Source organism: Carlito syrichta, unplaced genomic scaffold, assembly GCF_000164805.1.
Source record: "Carlito syrichta isolate Samal-C Ts95f unplaced genomic scaffold, Tarsius_syrichta-2.0.1 Scaffold302945, whole genome shotgun sequence".
In the NCBI taxonomy this organism is placed as follows: Eukaryota; Metazoa; Chordata; class Mammalia; order Primates; family Tarsiidae; genus Carlito; species Carlito syrichta.
In genome coordinates this window covers 131340-145809 of record NW_007247041.1, presented here as the reverse complement: position 1 = coordinate 145809, position 14470 = coordinate 131340, and the positions used below count along the sequence as shown (strand labels likewise).

At 37.5% G+C, this 14470-nt stretch overlaps 1 protein-coding gene across 4 annotated transcripts in view; it reads right to left on the bottom strand.

Moving 5' to 3' along the window:
• DMXL2 (Dmx like 2) overlaps positions 1–14470 on the bottom strand; it is a 182004-nt gene that overhangs the window by 76274 nt on the left and 91260 nt on the right. For all 4 annotated transcript variants that reach the window (XM_021711942.1, XM_021711944.1, XM_021711943.1 and 1 more), the window contains exons 14-16: positions 10924–11013; positions 6821–6938; positions 922–1041 (exon numbers count right to left, since the gene is read on the bottom strand). In XM_021711942.1, coding sequence (XP_021567617.1) covers positions 922–1041; positions 6821–6938; positions 10924–11013 — 328 coding nt within the window. The remainder of the gene's footprint in view (positions 1–921; positions 1042–6820; positions 6939–10923; positions 11014–14470) is intronic.

Genomic DNA, 14470 nt, shown 5'->3' with positions numbered 1-14470 from the left:
CAATAAATCAAAAAAGTAGGTGGGTGTGGTAGCGCATGCCTATAGCTCCTGCTACTTAGAAGACTGAGGTGGAAGGATTGCCTGAGCCCAGTAGGTGGATGCTGGGGTGCCCATGAGTGTACGTATCACTGCACTCCAGCCTGGGTGGCAGAGTGAGACTGCAACTCAAAAAAAAAAAAAAAAGGTGTATAAATTTTGTTAGATTATATAATAACCAGAAATAAAGTCTTTTCACAACTTAAATATTTTGAGTTAACTAGTTTAAAGTAGGTTCAGTTTGATGTGGCTAGGCGTGCAGTTCTTCATTTTAACAATTATCTCTCAAAAGTAAAAGTTTTTTTTTAAAAAGACAATTGATTTCTTTGCATCATACAACAGATTTCCTAAATTATCAAGAGATTAATTAAATATGTACAGCAAAACCATGGATGAAATCATTTTTGTATCACTTCTACATTTCTTACTGTCCTACAAAAACAGTTCTGCTTATAAGCTTCAGACACTCAATTATATTTTACAAAAAAACAAATCTGCTTCTCTCAATGATGCTAAAGCTGATTTACTGTATTGGATGGCAATGTATATTAATCAACAAAAAAGTACAACGCTAGTCCTATGAACAGAATTGATACAGCATCTAGAACAGTCATAATATGCATTTAATAGTCATAGAAAAAATAAATCCAAGCTTTTATTGTTTGTAATATGTCTAATGTGTCTATAGACTAGCTTGCTTTTAGAATTAGCCAGTTTCATTAACAATTTATGACCTTGTAATTAAAAGCTTAGCAGAGACATATTTCAATTCAGTACCTCAATATATAGTTTACTGGTACTTCATTTTAAAGAATTAACCAACCTAATGCATAAATGAATTTATTTCACTTCATCTCTGTATAAAATTGTGATATAATTACTTACCTAAACATGCTTGTACAGATTTAAGATGAAGGTGCCACATATGAAGAATAGAGTAATTGTTGCTGTCCTTTTCAATTACTACTAGAAAGAACTTTTCTGAAAATGGTGGTGGCCGATATCCTATTATTCAAAGGAGGAGGATATTTAAATTAAAATGTTTTTATAGGGTTAAAAAAACACTTTTTAAAAGTTAACACTTCTTGATACGCATGGGAGTTGAGAGATGTGCATGGGAGTTGAGAGGAAAGAGAAGATATTTGCTGTTAGGAGGAGTTTTACACAATTTTTATGACAAAGGTTAAGTAGCTAGCAAAGACTAATGGGGCTATGCCAAAAGTACAAAAAAGCTAACATGAAAGGATATTTACTGGTCAAAGACGGGACCATTTGAATATCAAAGAATAAAACAGAACACAATTTATTAAAACACATTTACTACATAAAAAACCATGATTCACAAAAAATAACAAAAGAGGACACATAAAAAAGAAAGAAAAGGAAGGAAAAGAAACAGAAGGCAGGAATGGAAGAAGGAGAGAAGGAAAAGAAGAAAAGGGGTGGGGGCAATCACACAAAAGTGCAAGACAGCCTCACCAGAAGTCCACTGGAGCAACTGGGAAACTCACTCCTTATCTAGAAAACTGGCTATTTAAAGGAAAGAATAAAATAAACATTTATCCTGCTTTTCCTGTATGAAAATAATTTTTTTTAAGTATTCTTGGCAACAGAGAAAGACAGAACTCTCCCTAAATAATTTTAAGAAGTAAACATCACATTGATACTCAAATCAGGAAAAGATCCAACAAAGAAAGAAAACTACAGGCCAATATCCTTGATGAACACAGATGCAAAAAATCTCAATAAGATTCTAGCAAACAGGCTCCAACAACACATCTCAAAAATCATCCACCATGACCAAGTAGGCTTCATTCCTAGGATGCAGGGCTGGTTCAACAGCCACAAATACAATTAAATTAAAATTTAAAAAAAAAAACAGCCATAAATTCAATTAAATACATCAACACAAGTAAAACCGAGAACCACATGATTACATCATTAGATGCAGAAAAGGCTTTTGATAAAATCCAACACCCTTCTTGATAAAAACCCTTGAACACCTATGCATAAAAGGAACATACCTCAAAATAGTAAGCGCCATCTACGATAAACCCAGTCAGCATATTGCTAAATGGACAAAAACTGGAAACATTTCTCCCGAAAACTGGAAGACAAGGCTGCCCACTCTCACCCCTCTTGTTCAACATTGTATTGGAAGTCCTAATTAGAGCAATTAGACAAGAGAAGGAAATCAGGGGTATCCAAATAGGAAAAGAAGTCAACTTATCCCTCTTTGCTTATATGATCTTATACATCGAAAATCCAAGAGAATCTGTAAAAAACCTGCTTGCACTGATAAAGGATTTTGGCAAAGTCTTAGGGTACCAAATAAATGTGCAAAAGACAGTCGCATTCTTATACACCAACAACAAGCAGGCAGAGAACCAAATAAAAAGCACAATCCCATTCACAATAGTCACCAAAAAAATGAAATACCTCGGCATCTTTCTAACTAGAGAAGTAAAGAACTTTACAATGAAAACTATAAAACACTGTTCAAATAAATCCAAGAAGACACAAACAAATGGAAAAATATTCCATGACCATGGATAGGAAGAATCAGCATTGTTAAGATATCCATCCTACCAAAGGCAATCTACAGATTCAATGCAATACCCATTAAATTATCAACATCATTCTTCTCAGACCTGGAAATGACAATATAGACATTCATATAGAAACTTACCATGAATAGCCAAAATAATCCTTAAACTTTACTATAAGGCTACAATAATCAAAACAGCCTAGTATTGGTACAAGAACAACCAATGGAACAGGATGGAGATTCCAGAAGCAAAACCTCAATTTCTTAGCCAACTCATCTTCGACAAAGCCTTCACCTCCAATGACTGGGGAGAGGAGAACCTATTCAGTAAATGATACTGGGAAAACTGGCTGACCACATGCAGAAGAGTAAAGCAAGATCCCTACCTATCACCATACACAAAAATCAACTCTAAATGGATCAAAGACCTAAATGTAAAACCTCCAACTATAAGAACCTAAGAAAATGCAGGAGCCACCTTTATGGAAATTGGAACTGGCAACCAATTCCTGATCAAAACCCCAAATGCCCATGCCATTAGAGATAAGACAGACAAGTGGGACCTCATCAAATTGACAAGCTTCTGCAAAGCAAAAGAAACCAACAAGAAAGTGAGGAGACAGGCTACAGAATGGGAAAAAATATTTGTCAACTGTATATCTGACAAAGGTCTAACATCCAGGATTTACAACAAACTCAAACATGCTGAAAGGAAAAAAACAAATAGCCTCATGAAAAGCGGGCAAAAGACATGAATAGACACTTCTCAAAAGAAGAGATACGGGCAGCCAAGAGACACATGAACATGTGCTCAACCTCACTAATCATCAGAGAAATGCAAATCAAAACCACATTGAGATACCACCTAACTCCAAAAAGAATGGCCATCATTAATAAAACAAACAACAACAGACGCTGGCGAGGATGTGGAGAAAAAGGAACACTTCTACACTGCTAATGAACTAGTACAACCTCTTTGGAAAACAGTATGGTGATGTCTGAAAGAACTATAAAGTGACCCTCCATATGAATCAGCAATCCCCCTATTAGGAATATACCCAGAGGAACTCAAATCATTCTACAAAAAAGATACCTGCACACGCATATTTATTGCAGCACTATTCACAATAGCAAAAACATGGAACCAACCATGCTGCCCATCAAAACTGGACTGGATTTTTTTAAAAAAATGTGGTACATATATACAGCGGAATATTATGCAGCCTTAAAGGAGGACAAACATGGACTTTGCAGCAACTTGGATTTAGAGTCTATCATACTCAGTGATCTATCACAGAAGCAAAGAACAGAGTACCATATGTTCTTACTTATAAGGAGGCCTGGAACAATTATCATACCACCGTAAGAAAGGGATTGGCAGTGTGGAAACTGCCAGGGGAGGGAGGGGTGGGATTGCCAGTAGTGGGAAACTGCCAGGGGAGGGGAAGGCACACCTCATCAACAAGGGTACCTGCATAATGAACATTTGCATACCTCACTCTGAGTTGTATCCCACAATTTTAAAATTAAAAAAAGGAAACTGCTCTAAATAAACAGTAAAAATAGAAAAAAGAAAACAGCTATAAAATCAGGAAGAATATAACAGAGAAGCTTCACACAAAAACTAAAGGAAAATTGAGAAAGTAGTCAGAAAATCTTTTGACCTGATTTAGCAGTAGCATAAATAAATCAAAAGGTATTATACTATTCACAGAGGGCCCAATACAACAAAAAGGAAGAGGAAAGGTGAATTCACTCTCTTTTTATGCTGAAACATCCAACTTCTCCTGCCCTTGAACACTGGAACAACTGGTTCTCAGGCCTTTGGAATACAGGACTTAGATGAGCAACCCCTCAGATTCTCCAGCTTTTAACCTCAGACTAGGAGTTACATCATCAGCTACCCTGGTTTGGTTCTTAAGCCTTTGGACAGACTGAGACTCAATTACACCATCGATTTTCCTGGTTCTCCAGCTTGCAAGTGGCATATTGTGGGACTTCATGATTTCCAGAATAAATTTCCTCATATATAGGCATATCTACACATATCTTATTGGTTCTGTTTCTCTGAAGAACCCTGACTAACATAAGACCAAAAGTAGGTTTGTTGTTGACTAAGGCTTGGATGTAATGGGAACTTGGAGTGACTGCCGATGGGCATGACATTTCTTTTTTGGGTTGACAAAATGTATTTAAATTAAGACTGTACTGATGGTAACACAACTCTATGGACATAAAACTATTTAATTGCTTGAATTGCATACTTTAAATGAATGAATTATGTGTATGTGAATTAAATCTCAATAAAGCTCTTTTTGAAAAACTACAACAAACATCAAAAAGAAGTATCAAAAGAGATAATTTTAAAATAAATTTAAATGCAAGTCTGTTAATTTACAAATTATAAAGGAAAATACCAACTTTATACTAGTATTGTTTTCTAGTAGTTTGACACATATTTCCTGTTAGAAATAGCATACTTGGTAGCTAGGTTTGCTGGAAAGCATATTAAATAGCTTAACCCAGATAAAAGTAAAATACTAAAGAAAATAAAGCAGTACTATTATGTTCTACTGATTTTGAAGTAAAACTGAACATGATAAATGAATAACATAAGTAAAAAAAATTCTGATGAAGAAAGATACATAAAAGAAAAAAATTAGCCTGGCTCAGCCTGTAATCCCATGCTTTGGGAGGCTGAGGTGAGTAGATTGCCTGAGCCCGTGGTTTCGAGACCCGCCTGGGCAACTTGGCGAGACCTCATCTCTACAATAAATCAAAAAATCAGCCAGGCATGGTAATGCATGCCTGTAATTCCAGCTACTCGGAAGGCTGAGGCGAAGGATTGACGGAGCCCAGCAGGTCGAGGCTGCGGTGGCCGGGAACGGCCACTGCACTCCAGTCTGGGCGACAGAGTGAGACTCCAACTCAAAAAAAAAAAAAGAAAAAAGAAAAAAATTACTAGTATAAGGAGTGAAATGATATTTGAGTTAAGTGTCATAGAAGATGGGACCTCATTCTGATTTTCCACTAAAGCAAAGGAAATTATCTACCAATTCAGTAGAATTAGTTTCCTTAGATGCCTACACATAATTCTATGATAAAAATTATATTTAAAAAATTAAATATGTCCATCTAGATACTCACAATCTATAATTAAATGAGATGAAACATCTGTAAATCCCTTGTAAACTAAAAAAAGCATTTAATGTAGAAACTTAATTCTTAAAGTAGGACATGTCTTTTCATTTAAACAGAACATGATGGTTTTATAATTATAAAATTATATATGCAATTTTGTCTGTCAATTTAAAAATAAAAGTTATAACTTCTAAAGAGAATATTTTAAGCTCAATTATAAAGTTTGACTAAGCCGGGTTCGGTGGCTCAGCCTGTAATCCCGCGCCTTTGGGAGGCTGAGGTGAGTGGATTGCCTGAGCCTGCGGGTTCAATACCCGCCTGGGCAGCAAGACCTCATCTCTACAGTAAAAAAAAAAAAAAAAAAAAAATCAGCTGGGCGTGGTAACGCATCCCTGTAATTTCGGCTACTTGGAAGGCTGAGGTGGAAGGATCGCCGGAGCCCAACAGGTCGAGGCTGAGGTGGCCGGGAGCGGCCACTGCACTCCAGTCTGGGCGACAGAGTGAGACTCCAACTCAAAAAAAATAAAAAATAAAAAAAATAAAGTTTAACTAAACATCACATCATTTGTTTTTGAAAGGGATTATGGAAACTACTTTCTTTCATAAAATGGAAAAAGAAATAATACATTTCAAAGGGAAAAACTGTGAAACTAACTGTGTTCACGAGGTTTCTAGTATACCACACATCATGATGTCTTATATCCTATATTGATTGTTGGTCTGTAGCAATTTACTGGGAACTTCTTAAAACACACACTAAAATAAACTGGTTTCCTTAAGATTACACATGGAACTGACTACCAATCAAAATCATTTAATTGTAGAGTTGAATAATTAAAATCACTTTTAAAAACACACTAGCATTCATAAATACCATCTCTTGGCAAAAGTCTATGTCACCAGTGAACTGTCTTTCAAAATGTAGTTTTCACCCATGTCTTCTTCACCTAAAAACATACAATTTTGTCAGAACTAATTGATATATATATAAAAAATTATGAAAGTGATGACTTTTGCATACCTATACTCAATGAAAGCTTAGAGATCTCTTTTTAGAATTAAAGTAAACAAATTCAAACTATTTTTTTAAAGTACCTTGTGATGGCTGAAAAAATACTTCTGTTTCCTTTTTCTCCAAATCTTCCTTATGTGGTTTATACCCTATAATGAAGTCTTCTTGAAACACATGAAGCAACTGTGTATTTGAGCCACACTGCAAGTATGGAAAAAAAGAAGAGTTTTTATCTTTGAAGTTCCCTATCTCCCATCTACCACCTCCCCAACACTACAGCAGAAGAAATTAAGTTGCTCCAACAATTTCTTTTTTTTTCTTTGAGTTGGAGTCTCAGTCTGTTGCCTAGGCTGGCGTGCAGTGGCATACTCATGGCCACCCCAGCATCAACCTGCTGGGTTCCAGCGAGCCTTCCACCTCAGCCTTCCAAGTAGCTGAAACCACAGGTGCACGCTACCACGCTCAGCTAATTTTTAAAATTTTATTGTAGAGACGAGGTCTCGCCAAACAGCCTGGGCTGGAATTTCTATTCTTTATCTACTGAGTAATTAGATAGGAAAAAACAAAAACAAAAATCAAGAAAAATGACTCTCAAAGATGTCACAACCAAAGAGCTCTTGTAGAAACAAATCAACAGGTTTGCCTCTCAAAACAAAACCAAAAAAAGCAATTAAAGTGATCTTCACCACTCTGAGCCGGAAACATTTAGGAGCAGCTGTTTTCAATTATGAAGCACACAAAGAGCAAAATTCAAACAAACATTTCTGACAAGCACGTTGAGAACTCACTAAGAATTATGACCACTTTCATCGAACCAGACATTGATAGACTAGTTTTACAAAAACAAGGCCAAATTTCCCAGCAGTTTTATATTGTTCTCATTTTTCTAAACTTTTTAATAAAAAACATTTTAAAAGAAGTCTTGCTGGGCTCGGTGGCTCAGCCTGTAATCCCACACTCTGGGAGGCCAAGGTGAGTGGATTGCCTGAGTCCATGGGTTCGAGACCTGCCTGGGCAACTTGGCCAGACCTCATCTCCACAATAAATCAAAAAATTAGCTGGGCGTGGTAGTGCGTGCCTGTATAGAACTATTAGTTATTTCAAACTCACTGGAGAATCAAAAACAAAACAAATGCAAAAAGGTCCTCAGAATACATCAATAGCTGTCTAGAGAGAATTATGAGGGAGCCTATAACAGCCAGCGATATGACACATCTCTAGAGAACTAAACTTACAATAAATAACTAGGACCTCTCTGTGAATGGATTAAACGTCACTGTCAACTGCTTCCTGCAAGATCATGTTTTTGGATCACACAGAAAAAAAGACTATCACAAACTGCTACTTAGAACTCTAAAGGTGAACTGAAATTCAAGGAAAAGCTAGATCCAAACAAGCTTATTATGGAAATGTGTCAAGATAAAAAATGACTGCCCAGAGATTTCAAGAAATTGAGGTAGCTATGGTTATCTTGACACCGAATGAACAGTCTATAATCCTAGAGAGTAATGAAAAATCAGCCTCTTTACATAATAGAAGGAAATTAAAGGACTATAAAATTAGGTAGAGCCATGGAATTTTTATGAAAGTTACAGGGTATTTTTATGTCTCTCCAGGTAGAAACATAAAAAATATCTTCACATTTACTATATAGGAGGTCACCTCCCCAAAAGAAAAAGAATAAAAGAAAGAAAAGGGAAGGGTTGTGCCTCTCTGTATACAGAAATCATACAACACACTGGGAAGAAACCTAGAATGAGTTTTAAACACTGTTGTATATAAGCCTAAGTCATTTATCAGTGCTTAAAGTTTACCAGCCTTTGTGTTAAAGATAGTCACAAGCAGAAGGGAAAAAAATCTTCAGGAGGTATAAAATAAAAAGATTGCTAGCTGAGAGTGGACTGTATTAATATCCCATGATAAAGAGTGCAGGAGGGGCTACAGTGGGAGATGAATTTATCATCGAGTCCATTAAAATTAAGGTGTTGGCCGGGCACGGTGGTTCACGACTATAATACCAGTTATTCAGGAGGCAGTGGCGAGAGGATTGCCTGAGCCCAGGGGTTCAAGACCAGCCTGGAAAACTTGGTGAGACCTCGTCTCTACAATAAATAAAAAAATTAGCCAGGTGTGGTGGCACATGCCTGTAGTTCCAGCTGCTTGGAAGGCTGAGGCAGAAGGATCACCTGAGCCCAGCAGGTCGAGGCTGCGGTGGCCATGAGCATTCTGCTTCACTCTAGCCTGGGCACAGAGCAAGACTCTGACTCAAAAAAAAAAAAGATGTCTATGGGAAAGAAGACAACCTACTCTTCTTCCAAATCTCTATGGAGTAAAAAAAGGTTATATTTGAAGAAAGGTACAGTACTTGGGGATTAAAACATTAAGGACTTCCTAGGAGGCATTGGTAATTTGAGTCTGGCAGCCCCAGTTCTGTTACCAAGAGCTGAAGTGGTAATTTCTCCACATTAGTGGAAATGATTACATTTTCCCCAATAGAATGTGCAAGGGATTTTGAAAAAATATGACATAACTCTATACTTGTTTTTAAATATAGTAGGCTCTTTCTTCATTTCCTTGTTTAAAAATATTGGTAACACAGCTTGGGCAACTTGGCGAGATCTCATCTCTACAATAAATAAAAAAATTAGCGTGGCTAAAAAAATTAGCACACACCTATAATTCCAGCTACTTGGAAGGCTGAGGTGGAAGGATCTGGGCAACAGAATGAGACTCCAACTCAAAAAAAAAAAAAAATTGGTAACTTCCTCACCAAACTAATCTTTTGCTGTATTTGGAATAAGTGATACTTCTATCATTTGGAGCAGGCATGTCCAATCTGCGGTCCACAGTCGCATGTGGTCTAGGACAGCTAGTAACGTGGCCCCACAAAATCTTTTAACATCATGTGTTTTTTAGTGTTTATTTTCTTCATGACCCCATGTGTAGTTCCATTTTTGAAGTTCACAATCATGCTTTATTCATGACATTACTTTTGGGCAGCACAAACATTTAGGAGTAGCTGTTTTCAATTAGCACACAAAGAGCAAAATTCAAACAAACATTTCTGACAAGCACGTTGAGAACTCACTAAGAATTATGACCACTTTCATTGAACCAGATAGTGATAGACTAGTTTTACAAAAACAAGGCCAAATTTCCCAGCAATTTTATATTGTTCTCATTTTTCTAAACTTTTTAATAAAAAATATTTTAAAAGAAGTCTTGCTGGGCTCGGTGGCTCAGCCTGTAATCCCACGCTTTGGGAGGCCGAGGTGAGTGGATTGCCTGAGTCCATGGGTTCAGGACCCGCCTGGGCAACTTTGGCCAGACCTCATCTCTACAATAAATCAAAAAATTAGCTGGGCGTGGTAGTGCGCGCCTATAGTTCCAGCTACTTGGAGAGCTGAGTAGAAGGATCACCAGAGCCCAGCAAGTTGAGGCTGCAGTGGCTGGGAACATGCCACTGCACTCCAGTCTGGGTGACAGAGTGAGACTTCAACTCAAAAAAAAAAAAAGAAGTCTTACTATGTATATATGCTAACTACATTATATAATTTATGTGTGGTCCAAGACAACTCCGCTTTACTTGTTGCAGCCCAGGGAAGCTAAAAGGTTGGACACTCCTACTTTAAACCATAAACATATTCCTAAAAAAACCAATATCCTGAGGGCTAACATGGATTTTACAGACTCCCTGTAGGGATTCTCCTTCTTTCCTAAGTAGTAGTTAGAAGGAATACTGACTACACAAAGGACCTGTGATTAAAACGTAAATATATACTTTGATCCAACTTTCATTTGCAGTTTTAGGGATCTCATAAAAAAGAAAACATTCTGAAGCTGAGGTCACCCCCGATTGAGCTGAAATGAGTAGTAGCATAAAAAGAAAAACCACAACACAAGACTCTATTCAGCTGCACTCTATTTTCCCTCTACATTTCTAGATAAGGGTTATGGTGTCCCTAACTGAATCAAATTTTCTTTGAACAGGAAATAAAGCTACAGATATAGTTCAACTGGAAAAGTATAATTCCTAAATCACTGGATTTTCACTATGGTAATCAACAGAAGTTGACTATTTTAGTATCAAACGAGTATTGTTCTGAGAATGAAAAAATATCATATACATATAAAGCACTCTGGAATAAGGTATTTTAATATCACCAATTCACAAGAATGTTTTTACTTGGTTGGTTATTGCATCAAGTTCAATAATGCAGCCAGGTCGAGCAGTAGACTGTTGGCTCACAATATTAAACACTTCTCCAATAAGTTTCTGTAAATAAAAACACAGAATGTTAATGACCAACAACTAATAAATTTAGTGTCAATATGATACAGCATCTTGGACATTAAAGACCCCATCTAAATAGTCGATGATTGGCAATGGGACTTAATACATTCAAAGACATATTTCAGCCGGGTGGTGGCTCAAGCCTGTAATCCCAGTACTTTGGGAGTTTGAGGCGAGAGAACTTCCTGAGCCCACGGGTTCGAGACCAGCCTGGGCAACATGGTGGGACCTCATCTCTACAATAAATCAAATAAAAAAATTAGCCAGGCACAGTAGCAAGCACCTGTAGTTTCAGCTACTTGGAAGGCTGACGCGGAAGGTCAACGTTGGGGTGGCTGTGGGCATGCCACTGCACTTGACCCTGGCTGATGGAGTAAGATTCCAACTCAAAAAAAAAAAAAAAAAAAATACTTGTACAACCCTTCCAGACTGAAGGGAAGGACAATAGTTGAATAGAATCCCCCCTCACCCACCTTCCAACCAGTCTTCTCTTTCATAAAAACCTTTCAGTAACTTCCTCCAAAGTAGCTGCCTCAGAAAGTGGTACCCATTCTCCTCAGCACCTACCTCCACTACCTTTTACTGCCTCCACCCAGAAGAGGGGTTAGATCCCAGCTTAGCCTAAAGATATAAGTACAAGATCAGGAAGGAAACAACATATACGCTGGAGTCGAAGGAACTTTCCAATTTGTATCACTAAGATTCCAGATAGTGTGTATGTATGGGAAAAAATTCTAGGGTTATTAGATCAAGAGGGGCAAAATAGTGATTGGATAGGGCTGAATTCATTGATATGAGTGTATTCACACAAGATTCAGGATTTAAAGTGTTAGCTCAGACATCTAAAAGCAGTAACAGTCTGCTGTGTTTATTAATTGAAATCTGAACTCCGCTGGGCCTATAGTTGGTGAGGCTAAAACACTGGAATTTCTCTAGCACAGAATAAGGCTTTGTTACTCAAAATATAATCATTAGACCAGCAACAACATGAAGTATTTTTTATAAATTCCCTGAAACTAAGACATTTGTATTTTAACAAGATTTCCAGATGATTTATGTGCATACTAAAGTCAAGATGTACTTCTGGCCCGCGGGTTCGAGACCCGCCTGGGCAACTTGGCGAGACCCCATCTCTACAGTAAATCAAAAATTACCCGGGTGTGGTAGCACGCGCCTGTAGTTCCAGCTACTTGGAAGGCTGAGGTGGAAGGATCGCCGGAGCCCAGGAGGTCGAGGCTGCAGTGGCCGGGAGCGGCCGCTACACTCCAGTCTGGGTAACAGAGTGAAACTCCAACTCAAAAAAAAAAAAAAGTACTTCTGTAGATCAGTGGTTCTCAACCTTGGCTGCACACTGAATTACCTGGAGAGATAGGCTCCACCCACAGAGACTGACTTACCAGTCTGGGATTCAATCCCACTATCAGTTTTATAAATCCCTCAGTACGTCAATATGCAGTCAAGGTTGTGATCCCTCACAGGAACGGCTATGTATTCCAGCTAAGGATCTGCCTTCCCTGCTCACATCTCTGCTGGCACTGTAACTAACAGACTTACAGAATGATTTATTCAGCACTACAGAATCCCACTCAACTTCCCCTTCAACCAAGGAACTCATTTTACAGTGGAAGATAATACTGGAATTAGAGTGAAGTGAGTGAAGCACTAACTCCGGGAGCAAAATGTAAAGGGGTTCCAAATAACCCAATAATTAAGATAAATAATATTTAATGCAATATTTTTGAAAACTCAAAATTAATGCAAAAAATCCAAAATGAACAAAAAAATTGAAAATTTAAATAGAGGACCCAATAGTGTCTTGATAAGTCACAATGGAACCTGAGACAAAAGGAAATTGCACAGACATGTGTTTTTGCATTTTTAAATGATTCACTTTATCCAGAAAATTAAAGTAGCTGAAAAATATTTAAAAATAGAAAGTAGGCGTATTAAAACTCCCATTATTTTAAGCTTAAATTTATTTATACAAGAAATAAGATTACCTATAATTTTACTTTCCTGGTTTTAATGGGAGCAAACTCATGAATAATATTTTCTACTTTTTTTTTTAATTGCATTGGAGTCTCACTCTGTTGCCCAGGCTGGAGTACAGTGGCATGCTCACAGCCACCCCAGCGTTGACCTGCTGGGCTCCAGTGATCCTTCTGCCTCAGCCTTCCAAGTAGCCAGAACTATAGGTGTGCGCTACCATGGCCAGCTAATTTTTGATTTATTGTAGAGATGAGGTCTCACCAAGTTGCCTGGGCTGGTCTAGACCCCGCCTGTACAGGCAATCCACTCGCCTGGGCCCACCGAGCCTGGCCATCAACAATATTTTCAAAATCTACTTTATCTTGTTTTCAATATAGAGAAGTGCCTTATTTGGCAATTTACCTTGACCAAGTGGCAATCTTAAATAATTTTTAAATATCTTCAACTTACTGAAATCTCTTTTGCAGAATGACATTGTGACTAGAATTGTTTTTTAAAAAAATTCCAAGTACACTTCTAAATTTGGATAAGACTGTACTAAGCAAAACATAACTGCCTTTGTAAACCAGTAATAGCCGTATAACTTTTCTCCACTTAAAAATTCAGAATCTAAAAATACTTCTGTTCATTTTTCATATCTCCATTTCACATGTAAAATTAGTAGGCTGTGGTAATCAGACTAATAGCCACCCAAAAGATGTCTACATCCTAATACCTAAAACCTGTTAAATGTTATCTTACATGACAAAAGGGGCTTCATAGGTGTGACTATATTAAGATCTTGAGATGGGGAGATTACCTTGGATTATTTTCGTGGGCCTAATGTAATCACAAGGGTCGTTATAAGGAGGGAGCAGGGTCAGATTCAGAGAAAGAGATGTGACCAAAAAAAGCAGAGGTTAGGGAGATTTTAAAAAGATTTTAAAATGCTAAGCTATTAGTTTTAACAATGGGGGAATGGACCACCCAAGAAATATAGGTGGCCTCCAGGAGCTAATAAAAGGAAGGAAACAAATTCTCCAGAACTTTTAGAGAAAACAAAGTCCTGCTAACATTTTCATTCTAGCAATTTTAACCTCCAGAACTGTAAGATAATAAATCTGTGTTGTTTTAAGACACCTCTTCTTAAACGATTATTTAACTTTTTATTAATAATTTCCTTCTCCAACTAATTTAAAAACTCCTTAAAAGTAGACCCTGAAACTTAAACTCTGTATCCCCTACACATCTAGGGGCACATAGTAGATGCTCAGAAATAGTCTCTGGTTTTCACTACTGGAAACATTTTCTTTTCTTTTTTTTTATTTTTTGTTTGAGTAGGAGTCTCACTCTGTCGCCTAGACTGGAGTGCAGTGGCCGTTCCTGGCCACCGCAGCCTCAACCTGCTGGGCTCCGGCGATACTTCCCCCTCAGCCTTCCAAGTAGCTGGAACTACAAGCGTGCGCTACCA